The sequence below is a fragment of the Macaca thibetana genome, chromosome 14, assembly GCF_024542745.1.
Source record: "Macaca thibetana thibetana isolate TM-01 chromosome 14, ASM2454274v1, whole genome shotgun sequence".
NCBI lineage: Eukaryota > Metazoa > Chordata > Mammalia > Primates > Cercopithecidae > Macaca > Macaca thibetana.
The window spans coordinates 120,249,698-120,264,553 of NC_065591.1; the positions used below are offsets into that span (position 1 = coordinate 120,249,698).

At 42.6% G+C, this 14,856-nt stretch overlaps 1 protein-coding gene across 5 annotated transcripts in view; it reads right to left on the bottom strand.

Moving 5' to 3' along the window:
• Positions 1-1,559: 1,559 nt before the first annotated feature.
• The window catches only part of KCNJ1 (potassium inwardly rectifying channel subfamily J member 1), a 66,687-nt gene continuing 53,390 nt past the window's right edge, over positions 1,560-14,856 (bottom strand). For 4 of the 5 annotated variants that reach the window (XM_050755977.1, XM_050755980.1, XM_050755981.1 and 1 more), the window contains one exon: positions 1,560-3,814. In XM_050755977.1, coding sequence (XP_050611934.1) covers positions 2,675-3,814 — 1,140 coding nt within the window. In that variant the 3' untranslated portion in view covers positions 1,560-2,674. Of the gene's footprint in view, positions 3,815-5,926; positions 6,462-14,856 lie in introns of those variants that run through there. The other variant, XM_050755979.1, reaches the window with a different exon arrangement.

The window sequence follows — 14,856 nt, forward strand, 5'->3', positions numbered from 1 at the left end:
TCTGCAATCCGCCCTGGGAGTTCTTCTGGAAGGTCCGGTTGCACACTCTCTTAGTGATGGACACAGAAGGAGAGCCACCGATCAGCCCATGTCTTAGATTTGGCAACACAGAAAAGATCTTTCCCTTCTGACTTTTCTCTCTTAAGGAATAAATAATTTTTAAACATTTAGTGCTTTCCATTAAGGACAACCTCCCAAATCTTAACTCTTAAATATTGGAGCTTAAGCCAACCTACGTCCAGGAAGATTCAACCAGGATCAAATGCTCTTAGTCAAAATCCCCATAGCAACAGAGATGAACTGGGCAATTCAAAGGGAATCAGTCTCAAGGAAAATTCTGAATATAATAATGCATCATGGGATGCAGTTTTTCGTGAAGGGAATTAGAACTATTGACTTGCTTTTAAAATCAGCAAATAGAAAAACCTGGCATCTGTAGCGAATAGCAGTACTGATGTGGTCAGATCCCACTGGGAAAAATGTTACTGCATTGTAATAAAAAGGCTGCCTTTAGCAGTGGTGTTAACCCACAAGCAGTTTGGCCTTCTGAAGCTATTTTTCATTTCTCTTTACTACTTGAGCACCATGCCCTTGTTAACCCCTTTCTTGAAATGCACAGGAGTTTTATGAGCTTTTGGGTTCCAGCCACTCCTTAGACCTATCAAAAGTTACCTGTTCCAGGCCTCATTTCCTAGGGGCTTAATTGGATGTATCTATGTTAATGGTTGCTAGAGGGTCAATGGGAATTTCCATTAAAAAAGAGACTCCAGGTGCAGAGTGTCTTGATCCTAGCAAAGGGATATTTAGAAGCAGATGGGCTTCCACCGAATAACCCAGAAGTAAATACCAATCAGAAAGATGTCAGTTGTTCAGCTCCCTAAACAATCAAAGGGAATGGATTGCTTATGACCATCTCACTTCCAGCCATCCACATGCACGCTGCCAGCCAGCAGGAGAATACACCAGGAGGAATGCATGCTGCTGGGAACAAGTGTCAACACAGTTTCCCTCCAGTTTATGAAGGGGCTACATCATGACAGTGGGCCAGCAGAGAATTCCAGCTCCCTCAAGCTTGTGATACCTGATTTCTTTTTCCTGTCAGCACATTAAATTGTGATGCCAAAGCACTCACAGGCACAGAGTGAGAGTCCCACATGGGCCAGCTATGGCCACTGTTATGGCCACTGACAAGGTGTGCAACCCTAAACCCATCAGACTTCCCACTGTTCTTAGTCAGAAGGACCGGAGTGGTGCATAGATCTGTACAAACACAACCCAGGCATGCAAAAACATAAGCCATCCCTCCCAACAACTGTGGGCAGCTACCGTTTTATGTGCCAAGACTCACACTGGAGAGGCGTGATGGAGCTGTACCGGAAGGGGTGTGTCTGTGGCCAGGGTCATTTCCTCCTGAGGACTCCAGACAACAAATGTGTCCTATCTGCTTCCTCTCCACTCCTCCCACCCCTTCCAGGAGAGGGTCCTATCTGCAAGAGGATTTTCACCTGGGACCTGATTCAGCTAATGCATAGTAATAATAATAATAATCAAAGTGCATGCACAGTTTCAGAAATTTACTATATTAATCAACACACTGAAAACATTTTGATTCCTAAGCAGCTTTGAGTACCAGCTTTTTTCCAGGACACATTCAAAATGATGCAGCTGGGGATCTGAAAAAGACTTTCATAGTAGAACCTTCCCCTCAAGGTCGATCTTTCCATAAGCTGATCCCTTTTAGGAAGATGGGCTCCCAGAGAAAGAAAGACATAGTAACATTCTGACTGTGGGGCTCCATCCCATTCCTCTCTCTTTCCCACTTCTTCTTTAGAAATAGCATTCCAGTACAAACTCTAGGTGGAGAAACACATGAAACTGTTTCTTCTCAGGTGCATTAATGATACATTCCCTTCTCTACTGACTTTGCACCTTCCAACTCCTCATTGCTGTCTTGGAAGAACAGGAAATGCTCTTTATAAACAGTTTTATAGCCCTTTAAGCCATCCAATACAGATTGAAAGAAATATCATCACCACTTTTAACTAAAGTGTTCTGTCTTACAGGAAGGTATTATCAAGATTCTAGTGTGTAGATTTAGCCTCTGTCTAAATGTACCACATGAGAAGCTTAGAGCCTCAAATTTTTCCTTGTGTAAGCATTTTCTTATTGTCGTTGATTGGTTGGTTCATCTCCCCAAATTAGGAGACAATTTTTCTTTGAGTAAAAGTCCACATTAAAATAAAAGTGGAGTCTTTCTTATCAGTAGAATCAAAATGAGATTATTATTGTTCCCTGATCCTTTCTGAAGTTCATAACTTGTTTAAGGAAACTTTAAAAAATATTTGGCCTATGCATGAAACTTTTGATAATTTTGTCTGCTCCCATCAACCTTATATGAGCTCAAATAATCATATTTAAGATTCCAAATGAGCACCTATGGCTCCCATATGCCAGTTTCATATAAATGCATTGCACGTTCTAATACAGTAGCCTTGTAGAGATGCATGTCTTGTGGGACAAACCTCGCACAATTGCGAGGCTCAGGGGTCATTTGCTGGTAGACTTTGAAAGCTCTCATCCTACTTTTGTACCCCTAAATTGTTGACTGCTTCATAATGCTTCTAGCCACTAGGAACTTTAGAGACTTTGTTTTACTCCTGTTGAAAAGCCACTGTCACATTTTGGTGTCATCTGTTTCATTGACTTCTGACAAGATGAAGTTGGGGTTGTCATAGCCTCTCTTCATCCTGGCTCTAGCATCTTTCTCATTATAAAGGCACATGGCACAGTGAGGGGTCTCCACTTCCACTGTCTTGCTAAAGTTATGGAAATCCACTCGGTATTTCCCTTCTTTTGTCTTGGATACTATGGGAGCAAAACGGTAGCCCCAAAGTACCTCCTCTGGGACATAGGATGTCCGGACTTGGCAGGTAGCACTGGTGGACTCCACTGTGCCATCTAAAAACACCACTAATTCAAAGTCCTGCTGGATAAGGGTCTCCGCTGCCATGTGGAAGAAGGGGCTGTTGTGATCAATGACATGGTAAATTGTCAATGGGGAGATGAAGAATAAATTTTCATTCCCAGCATCAACTACAAAGTTGATATTGATCTGGTCCAAAATAATGGTCTCTCCTTCAGGAGTGACTGTGGTCTTCAGAAGCTTTCCATAAATGTGACTGCCAATAAGAAGGCTCTTCCTGAGATTAGCCACTCGGATTAGGAGACAAAGCTTCCCTCCCCGTTTGCTGATCACTGCATTCTTGCTGAACGTAATGGTCTTGGCACGTTTTTTGGGCCTGGAGATCTTGGCTAAGATGGCCCCACACATGAAAGAATTGACTACAACTCCAAGTATAGACTGAAAGATAAGTAGAAAAATGGCAGTGGCACACTGTTCTGTCACACACCTGAATCCATATCCAATGGTCACTTGAGTCTCCAGAGAAAAGAGAAAAGCTGAGGTCAAGCCATTAATGTTCTCCACACAGGGAGTGTGATTGGGAGAAGGATGGAACTCCGGGAGGTCTTTGTGAATGTACGCTACTGCGTACCACAGGAGACCAAAGAAAAACCAACTCCCCAAGAAGGCTGTGATGAAAATGGTCATTTTGTATCTCCATTTGAGGTCAAGTACTGTTGTCCAGATGTCCACAAAGAATATAAACCTTGACTGTGCCTCCACATTGCCAAATTCTATGTTGCACCTTCCATCTTTGGAGACTAGCCTTGCTCTTTGCCGAGAATGCCCAAAAAAGCGAGTGACGACCCATTTCCGAAGACGTTTGAACATACTTTCTGTCAACACCCTGATCTGAAAACACATCAAAGAAAAACAAAAAAGGATTATGTTTGTAGCAATAGTGAACTAGGTGACTCACATAAAAGACCTAACTACGAAAAGATCATTCAAAATTATCTGGGTTACTAATCATTTGGCAAGCTGACAAGTTTATTCTGGATACCGCAATGCTATTTCTGATAGAAACTTTCCACTGGAAGACCATGTTACTCAAATATAATGAGTCAAAATAATTACAGAGAGCTAGAAATGGAGACAGACTAAGAGATTATATATTCAAGTGTTTCCTGACCTCAACTGGTCTCACGCAACCTTAAATATGTTTATAATAACCAATTGTGACCTGTATTTTTTTATTGAATATTACTTAAATCACCTTCTCATAAATTTAGCCTTATGTTAAGCAATAATTTCTGAGAAATCACAAACTTGAAGCATTATATATATTTTTGAGATACAGAAAAATAAATAACTGATCCATAAAACACTCATCAATATACTTCCTAAATCATCTATGTACTTCTATTGATACTCATATATCAAGAAAAATCCTAATTCAATTCTGTTCTCTCTTTTATCAAGTGAGAAAACAGATTCAGAAAATTTAAATGACTTGTCCAAATTCATGTACCTAGCCAGTGGCAGGATGACAACTAGAATATAGGCTCCCTGCCTCCAGTCTAGGGGAGCTTCTACCACTTTGTGTCTCAGTTATCAAATGTTATATTCTAAAGTTACACTTCCCTAAAATATTTTTAGACAAGTATGGGTCATATTTCTTTTTGTTAAATGCTCAACACTATTTAGAACAGAGCTCAGATCCAACCAGATGGTCTCACAGGACTTCTCCATAAATCTACAAGCCTGTTCCTACTCTCTCCCCATGGTTTCCCAAGATTCCCAAAATGAATAGTATGAGAGCCACCATCAACACATCTCACACTTCCTTCCCTACTCCAAAGCTGGAGGACTGGGGAGCATTGATTTAAATAATACTCCATTAAGACAGACCATACTTTATTCATTCCTATATCCCAGTTGCTAGCACAGTTGATGAGTGCCTACTGTTTATTCAGTAAACATAAATGAAATAATTCAGTGAATGAATTACATTTTTCAAATTCCTATCTGCTCAATTGATTTTTTATAGATGGCATTACTGTGACTTCCATTTTACAGCAAAATAGTGAAGGGACTGTCCCATAAACAGCCAACGATGGTGAAACCCAAAGTCATAAACGCTAGATTACCTCCTCCCCTATGCCCAAGAATATTAAGGTGTGCCCACCCTGGTCTGCAATGTCTTCAGGGTATTTTTCATTAAATGCAAATATGTTTTTAAAATAGATTTCAAAATCCCCCTTGAAAAATGTGTTTATTCGTAAGAACTAGGAAGCGAAACCAACTGAGTGATACATTTTAAATAATAGTGATATCCCACAGTGTCTTGTTCAAGGCCTTAACCCAGCTGAAAACACAAGAAGCCAACACCAAGTCAAAGCGGTGACAAGAAAACCACAGCTGTGGTGATTGGAAATGTTGAGAACAGGTCTTAAAGACATAAAGAAAAAAAATGCTGCCAAGAGAATAAACAACAATGCACATAGTCAGAGGGCCCTCCTCTCCTCCCACACTGCCCTCATTGACCTCAAGTCCCCAGCGAGGACTAGGGGATGGTGCATGTGAGGTACAGAGGAGGAAATGGTCTCCTCCTTTCCTCGTACACGCATCCTTTACCCTGGTCTACACCCATGTGGACTGACCTCTCTCCCAGGTGCATTCAGGGTCGACTGTTTATCCAGCTCTCCAGAGAGGGACTCTCAGCTCAAATAGTAAATTCTAAAAGCAACAGTTATCAACTGAATCCACATTCTCTTTGTCATACATTGTAATTCCAGAGATGGCTCCTAACATACCAACTTCTGAGTTTTTTCCCCCACCACCCTGCTCCTCTAGCTTCCCTTAAATTCACTTTACTTTTAAAGGTAAAGCAGATTTCTGTAGAGTGAAGAAGTATCCCGATTGATCACTTGAATAACGTTGGGTTTCCATGACTGCATTAATAATGAAACATTCATATCTGCCTTGCTTTGCAGAGAGGTGATTTCCCCAGCCTCCACTTACCAATGTCTCAAACACATTCCACCTGGAAGCATTCATGGCAGGAAAAAGCAAGGAAGTGGTGCTGGGAGTTGGTCTTTCTATGCAGACTGATTTCTTTCAGACTCAGCCTAATTTATTATAGGCGACAGTCAGTGGACTGACGCTAATTTGTGTTAACTTGAAAACACTTAATTTGATAGTGGAATCGTGTGATTTAAACCAAGGCAATTGGTTGTTCTCAGACCAAGCCCCAAGTTGAATATGTATTTTTTTCTTTCCAACATCACATGGCTTGAATACCAACATGCCAAGACATGACAAGCCATCAACTAAGGTCCCTGGGGGGCAGGAGTGGATTGGGTTCCAGCATTGCCTTCCTCTCCTTGGCCACGCTCTATTGCTCACTTGTTTCTCCTAAAAGTTGTGCCTAATAACTACTGGCCGGAAATAGTTACTTATCATCAATCTCCCAGCCTATTCTCTGAAACCCACTGAAATACTGAGTTTTCCAAGGGTTCACAAAGATGCAGGTGAACATACAGACATAGATAAGTACATATTTACAAGACAACAGTAAGATCACACCAGGAAGAAACAAGATACCACGTTAATCTCTCTATACAACAGTTATGTAAGAAACAGACTTAAAAGAAGTCTTTATTGTTGGAAGTCTTTATTATTCTGGAAAACCTGGCATTTACTGAAGGTGTTTTTTATATGCACTGGGTTAGCCAATGCTATTGATTTATTTGTTCAGAGTGAGAGGGATTATTCTTAGAGAATGCAATGATACAGGATAAATTCATCCACTAACCAAAGCTGTCATTCACATGGCAGACCCATTATTGCACAGATCCTACATTTTTTAGACAATGGCATTTAATCTAACCACAGACAGAGCCAATATGTATTTTATGAACTCTTAGGTGATTAGAGATTGTCCCTGGTGTCTGCGTTATATAATATGCTCAGTTTTTAGGTTCCTTTCTATTGAAATCAGTAAATCTTAATAGCAAGCAAAGGGCTGCGCGTTAGCTAATATTTACCAAGGTATTCTTAGTGGCTTGGCAAAGCAAGTGGATTACATTACTGCCACTTTTTCTTTAGTGCCTCAGCATTCTTGTTCTGTAAACAATACATTCTCAGAAAATAGACATTTTGTGCACTTCCCAAACATTGATTGTATGCTTATTCTGTAGGATTTCAAAGACAAATAGAACTCTTCCTGTTCTCAAGGAGTTCATAGTCTAATGGGGAAGTGAACTAAGGAAATCAATTAACAACCTAGCATGGTTGGTATAATGCCAAAAAGAATAACTTTTTTAAAAGATCCCCATCAGCTGGGGATCCACCCTTTCTTTGCAAACTTACTTCAACTGGCAGAAAACTCATTGCATTTATGTATACATTAATTTATTTATCAATCATTATTCACTGATGATGTGTTGATACCCGGTGTTGACTGCGTGTGCTGACCATTGTACTAGACATCCTAGACATCAGTCCTTGTTATCATGCAGCTCCCATTTCAGCAGAGAGGGCGGTGCAAATGAGTCAATCAACTGTGAAATGACCAGTGATAAATGCCAGGATATGAAACAGTGGGAGCCCTCCGGGGAGCACCTATTTTGATGAGCAGAACCGCAACCCTGAGGCCAAGCCCTGAAGATGAGTTAGAGTCACACACAGTAGAAACTCTATAAATATTTGCTGAATGATGATAAATAAATAAACCAATGAGTACATAAAATCAATGAGCTTGCTGTCACTTATATCACTTAGTATCTGGTGGCTCCCACTCTAATGGAGATGTCTTGCGTGTACCGTACTAACCACATTACAGTGTAATCTTCTATGGGACCCAGGCAGGGGCAACTGAGGAAAGAAAACATGGAGGAGCTGAAAGAAGTTTCAAGTAAGCAAATAATGGAGCATGGAAAGCCTCAGTGAGACATTGGGCTGCAAAGGCAAGCTAGAGCCAACACACTCTGCACTTGGTGTACCATTTGACATGTTTTTTTTATTGAACTAAAGGAGAAACTGTGATAAAGAACATTCTTCTAGTTGTGCTTCAGAGAAAACTCATTAAAATTCTAAATGAGTCTGAAGTCTCCTCCATTTAACAGCCCTTCAAATTCTTGAAAATAAACATATTTTCTTCCTGAATTTCCTTTTCTCCATAAAAATATGTGCTTCATTTGTATGTAACATCTACTTTAGTCAGTATGTGCGCATTTTAAGGGAGGGACCAACAGTTTGTGGTGCTTAGCGAATCTGATGAACCCAGGTGCAGAAGCTCTTCTTCCAGAGACACCCACTTGAGAACAATTCGTTATGAATTTGGGATTTCTTACAGCACTTACCACCCCAGCCTGCTCAGCAGTGAAACAGCCACTGTGTCAAAAAGGGGAAAGGGAAATAGGCATGGCTGTTACTGATTCTGATTTAGAATTAGAAGTCTATTATTCCTCCACAGAAATGGAAAAACAAAAACACTTACTGTAGTCTGCCTTTTAGTCAAACCTCTCATGGCTCATACACGGCCTTCGTTAACTTTAGGACATTTCTGAGAGTCAGGATTTCAGGTTAGAGGTAGGAAATATGAGCTATGTGGCCTGAGAGAAGAAGTCAGATGATTTTCTCCCGTCCCTTTGTAACTGCAGTGGAGAAGAAATTCATTTCTATGAAAAAATTACTGCTTTACCAACAGTTGATTGAATCCAGAAAGATTTTCTACGGAAAATCTTGAGGATTTTCCATAGCAATGATTGAATGGGATTATGGGGAAGAGCCTCTTACTTCTTAATCAATATAAACACTCTAATTATTGAGCATCTGCTATATACCGGGGTGCTGTGCTAGGAAACAATGCAAGGTAACAGTCCCTGCTCTCAAGTTGTTCACGAATAAGTAATTCAAGAATTGTAATGGGGCAGGTTTGCTGCCTTGAAAAGATTGAGGACAGGATGTTAAGGTGGCCCCAAAGAGGAGACCCAGAAGGGTGGGTGGGTGTTGGACTTGTATTCTTACTCAGCTTTGCTAAGGAGGGAAAACAAGTGCATCTAACTGCTGCTGCAGAGGACTTCCTGTTTTCTATGAAAATCATCCAAGCTATTGGAGGATCGCCACCCTGCTGGATTTGCAAAGGTTCAGAGCCCCGAGAAGCAGTAAACCATCCAGCTCCACAGACTACACCTATCACATTGAGAACCTGTGGTGGACAGAGGGTGGCATTTCCCTTCTGTTCGGTAATGCCGGAGAAGTTATCTCTGATGTCTTTACCACTATGAGGCAGCTCACATGGGAGCAGCATGGGCTCCTTTTAGATAGAACTTGGCAAGGCTGGTAGAAACCATCTTTCCCGGCCTCATGGGCATAGAAGAGGGCATCTGAGCTTCAGGACTCTTCCAGGCTAGACTTGGGAATGCACTTCAGGAATACCCTACATTTTTGTGGAGTGAGCAGTGGGTCCCCACTGCAGTGAAGCCAGAGTGTGTCTGTATCCAGGGTGCGAGTGCAGCAAGGACCTTCCCAGGTGCCTCCCTCCTTCCAGAGAAGACAGCTTGGGGAGAAAGGGCTGGAGCATCACAAGGTCTGATGGTGTTGGTACTCTCAGGAGGCACACACCGTGCTCTGTAGGCATCTCTGGGCCAGCCAGCCAGAGTATATCACTTTTGAATAACTTGGCCTTTTGTGCATAAGGAATCAGGAGAAGATAGGAGATCCCAGCCAGGAATGTTCCCAGAGGAGGTAACAGCTACAGGCAGTGTGGCAGAGTGGAAGGGCCTCTAGTTTGGGTTAGCACGGACATGGATTTGAACCCTATCTCTGCCACCCAACAGTTAGGTGACCTGAGCAACAGTTAGGTGACCTTTGCTGAGCCTCAGTTTCCTCACCTATGAAATGGCTATAATAATATACTCTCAAACATTGTTGTATGATTTAAATGCAATAGCTTAGGTAAAGTTCCTAGAAAATAGCAATTATGCAATAAATAGCTACAATTGTTATCACTTCTTCACAAATTTTAAACTAGTGTGGCAGTTTAACCAGGGGTCACTGGTCCAGGCCAATTGGGATCTACCATGTGGAGCAAAATGGGCCATGTTGGAGATTACAGCCAATGGGGGAAAAGGCTTCCGTGAGAGTGACGAAAGTTCTGACAACATATCTTGTCTATCAGCTATGCTAGCTTCAGAGCCCGTCCTTCCAGTGCAGAACAGGAGATCTAGAAAATACAAACATGTTTTATAAAGGTTTTCTCTATAATCAGGGCAGAAGTCTTATCTTGGAGAGGTGGGAACGGGATAGAGGGAGAGAATTATCCTTGGCAAGGCTGAACAGAGCCATGGTACCAAGGCTTGATGCTGCTCTTCTCTCACCCTAGACATTAACTAGGATTTGACCGGTGGAAAAGCAGCCCTGACCTCTGGGAGCTGACCTTGAACTACCAGCAAGGTCTTGGCTCTCCTGGCACAGGAGGCTGGGTCTTGCTCCTGTCAAGCACAAGCAATCTCACAGATCGTCAGCCTCAGACCAGGCCACTCAGATCATGATGGACTGGGATAAAACAAGGTCACTCTGTAATAATGTCTGAACTCCGTCAAAACACAAACGTTATCCAAGCCACAAAATGGCCAAATATCCCCCCATCCTGGCTATGATGAGTGTCTGCTGTTTCTTTCCCCAGAACAGCTTTAGCTTCACATCAATCTTCTCACCTAGATAATAAGAATTATCAACATATTGAATCATAGAATCATCACTACTCCCTAACAGCACCTAATCCAGAGCAAAGCATTAAGCCTCTCCCCAACCACATCACCTGAAACATGCTCAGATCCTATGAAAGTCCTTTCCAAAGCCCTCTCAGTGAGACGCCCCATGATTGCTTATGGTGTAGGTCTCCATAGCTGCAAAAGGTCCCACTTGCTCAAACACAGGGTACCTTCTGACTGGAGAGCACTGACACCATGACAGACCCTAAGAGCACAGGAAATAAGAAGTGTAACTATAACACAATAAAACCACTTTACAAGCCCATTGGCGAGAACCAGTTGCATTCCGTGGCTTCCGCAAGTCTTACATGCCTATGTGCAATTGGTACGTACGTTTGTTTTTGTATGAAGAAGTGAAACATCAGGATATTGCCACGTTCAATAGAAAAACCCATTAAAATGAGTTAAAACATTTCAAGTTCAGGTTTTAAGTTCTATCTAGCTAACTTGTTTCCCAAAGCCATTGGTTATCCTAAGATAACTATACTCTCACCACAAAAACCTCTACCTCTTCTTGGCACCTTGATTGGGTCCCAGTGGGAAGCACTGGAAGCTGTGATGTCCCCACCACTGGGAGCTAGTGAAGCCTGAGTCCAGGCAAAGTGTTCGTGAGGTCTTACCAGTCCTTGGTGGCAGTCCGCATTTGCTGTAGTCAGAAATCAATGCTTTGGAAGCTGGATGCTTATCCTGTATGTATTTTCTTTTTCATTTCTTTTCTTATTTATTTATTTATCTATTTAATTTTTGAGACAGGGTCTCACTCTGTCATCCAGATTGGAGTGCAGTGGTGCAACCACAGTTCACTGCATCCTCGACCTCCTAGGCTCAAGCAATCCTCCTGCCTCAGCCTCTAAGTATCTGAGACCACAGGTGTGCACCACCATGCCCAGGTGATTTTGTTGCTGTTGTTGATTTTGTAGAGATGGAGTCTTATTATGTTTCCCAGGCTGGTCTTGAACTCCTGTTCTCACGTCATCCTCCTCCCTCGGCCTCCCAAAGTGCTGGGATTAAGGGTGTGACCCACCATGCCTGGCCACTGTATTTCCCATATTGTTTCCTGCTGTTCTTCATAATAGTTTCTTAAGATATTTCAGAAATGCTAGCATGTCTAAGCTATATGAAGAAAGACCAAAAAGAAGCACTTGGTCCCTGCCTTGTTCAGACTTTTAAAGAGAGAGCAGCACATCCTCAGGGGCTGTGAGGAACAGTGACAAGGAGCTGGAACACCCTAGGGGACAGGAGAAACTCACTACCACACAATGGGAGCTACTTGGCTATGCTAGAGATTTTCTAAGAATTTTCTCTTCTAAACTTTCCCTTCAACTGCACTTTAAGGGAAAGCATTGCTTTATTGGACATTAAGTGGGCTGAGCCAGGGTTGAGAAGGTAAACCAAGGTAAAAATGGAAGTGCAAAGCACAGATGAATGAATAAAACGGCTGGGGCTGAGAACAGTCTCCAGAGAGTGTGGAATGGCCATTAAGGTGGCCAGAGAGGGTTTCTGTAGTCGGCTGCCTGTTGCAGGAGACACACGCTGTGGCAGTCTCAGTGAACAGCGCCCTCTGGAGCACGATGTCAGTGGTGCCCCTCCGGAGTAGTGACATTCTGGGCCCCCAAAGGCCTGTAGTATCATCCCAGGCACGGATGCAAAATCTCTTAAAGGTGTTGTTGGATTTAAACTCATAGTAACTCTAGGAGGCTGGGAACTGAGGCTCAGAGAAGTTAAGCAACTTCTCCAGGGTCACAAAGCAGAAAGCCAGAAGAGCAAAGATTAGAAGAATCTAGATCTTCCCAACTGACAAGTCTTTGCTTTTAAACCCTAAAGCATACGTAACACAGTTGGTAAACAATGTAGAGGGAAAGTAAATATTTATTCAGCATCAACTTACTCTGCACCAGGAATGGTTTTCTACACATTTCCTTGCTTTGTGTGAGTGATCACATAAGAAGGTGAGAGCTAGCAAGGGTCCAAACCTTTTTAGATAGTGAGCACAAAAGGATCAGGAGGGCACAGGTTTCTGGGGTTTTGTAGCATCTACAAAAGCACTACAAGAGGAGGAAGGAGAGGACTTGATGGAGAGGGCACTAGGTACCCTGAGTTGGATCTGAGGGTATGTGTTGGAAGAGAAGGCCATAGGCCCTGATGTCATGAGAGGGGCCTGGTAGAGCCAGGCAGAGTTTAGAAATGGTTATGATATCAAGAGAATTAAGAAGCAGCCATGAGAGCAACTGAAGATGCGCTGTCCAGCATCATGCTTTTTTTTTGGAAGCTTCTGTGGATTGTCCCGGCATAAGCAAATGACTTGAAGTTGTGGGAGTGACATTTTACATTTAGGGACATCTGTAGACCTCTACAGGGTGTTGTTACTTCTTCCATAGGCACAAGTTTGGTGTGATGACAATGGCTCCTGTGGGAAGAGGAGGCAACCCCCCCACAACCCCGCCTGCCCACCCGCTAACCCACAACCTGGTGGATAAGGAAGACCTGCCAGTGACGATGAGCCCGCCCCATGCTCATCACTGCTTTAGCAGAGGGCAAAGCTCTTGACCTTGGAGTCAGTGCTGAGGTCATGTTTAGGAAGCAGACTGGGGATACAAAGGCAAAAAGACACATCAGAGGCCCTCCGGCCTCCAACCGTAGAGTCTGGAGCAGGTCATTTAACCTCTCTGGTCCTGTATCACCTGCTATTTCCTCAGCTGGGAACCCTTGGCACTCTACTGTCCCCCACACCACCCCCACCCCCTTGTCGACTTCTTGACCTCAAGTTAAATGTCATTTCTCAGAAGGACATGTAAATGTTAGTTTCTCAAAGAAGGAAGAAGATCCCCCTCCCCATTTAAATCAAGTTTCCTCTCCTTGCAATATTTGAATGTATGCTTTCCTTTTATTTGTGGTATGAACAGTAATTTTAACTGATACATTTACTTTTGTGCTGTCTCCTCCACCGCCATGTCCCCAGTGCCCACCCACCCCAGCACCAGGCAGAGAACAGAGGCTCAACAGGTATCTGTCAAGGAAATAAGCAAATACAGGAAAGTGTGAATGACTCAGTGTGCTTGATTTTTGAAAGGGGCTGTGGAGAGGGCAATGCCAGCCTAACACCACTCTCTGATGCTGGTGGTGGGACTCAGCACTTGCAGAACCTGAACGGGCAGATGATTAGGTCCCGCAGCCTTTGCCTAAGAGGCTCTGCATAACCAAATGCTTACCCAGCTTTCTTGTAGCCTGGGGTGTCCAATAGTTGCTTATTGAAAATCAAGCCACTCACCTCTGTCGGAAGAGGTTCAGGAGATGATTTTCAAAACCTCATGTATAAGTAGATCTTGGGATGACCAGCAAGAGCTGCTTGGTTTGGGATTCCACCTGTGGGGATCAGAACTTATCACACTGTCTCTGTCAGGGCCTAGGATGGGGATGAAGGCACACTAGAGAAGATACCTGGTAAAATACAACACACATGGCTACTGTCTGGGGACAGAGGACAGGCCCACACAGAAGCCAGGGTGAAACTTCAGTCAGTCTGGACCAGGAACACACAGGACCCTCCACATCAGCAAAGGCAGAAAGGTCAGCTCAGGCTCCGGTGGACTCAACTTTAACCCAAGTTCTCAAACCTCTACCACATGCTCAGGCCACACCTCCCTAAATAGTCCATTCTAGTTTCTAGTGATTTTAAGATTGAAAATTAAATTAACACAATGATCCACAGTCTTTCCTAGTCTCATGGTCTTTTTATTTTTATTGCTATTAAAAAGAACACCGCTGCATTGAAAATATCATTATACATATCTAGATATTCCATATTGAAATCACTGTATACTCTCAAAAGATGTATATAGACAGAAATTGTGTATGGTGAATCATATTACATATGCATTAGGATATTAGATATTTATAGGAATCCTATAGTGGATTATTTTATAAAGTGAAGAATAATTTTTGCAAATCAAATAATCATTCTTCCACTTGTTTATCCTGTACGTGAGTTGAGAAGGAGATGGTTGTTCTGAAAACCGGATATATCTGTAATGAAACTGTTCTTAAGTCTCATATTCAGCCACCCACCTCAAATGGCACTGGAGTTTAATGAAGGCATTTCAATGTTTATTAAAAAGTTGTAGCTATTATGTGTGCAGAGATCCTGTGATTAGTCTGACCCTTCTAGTTCTCTGT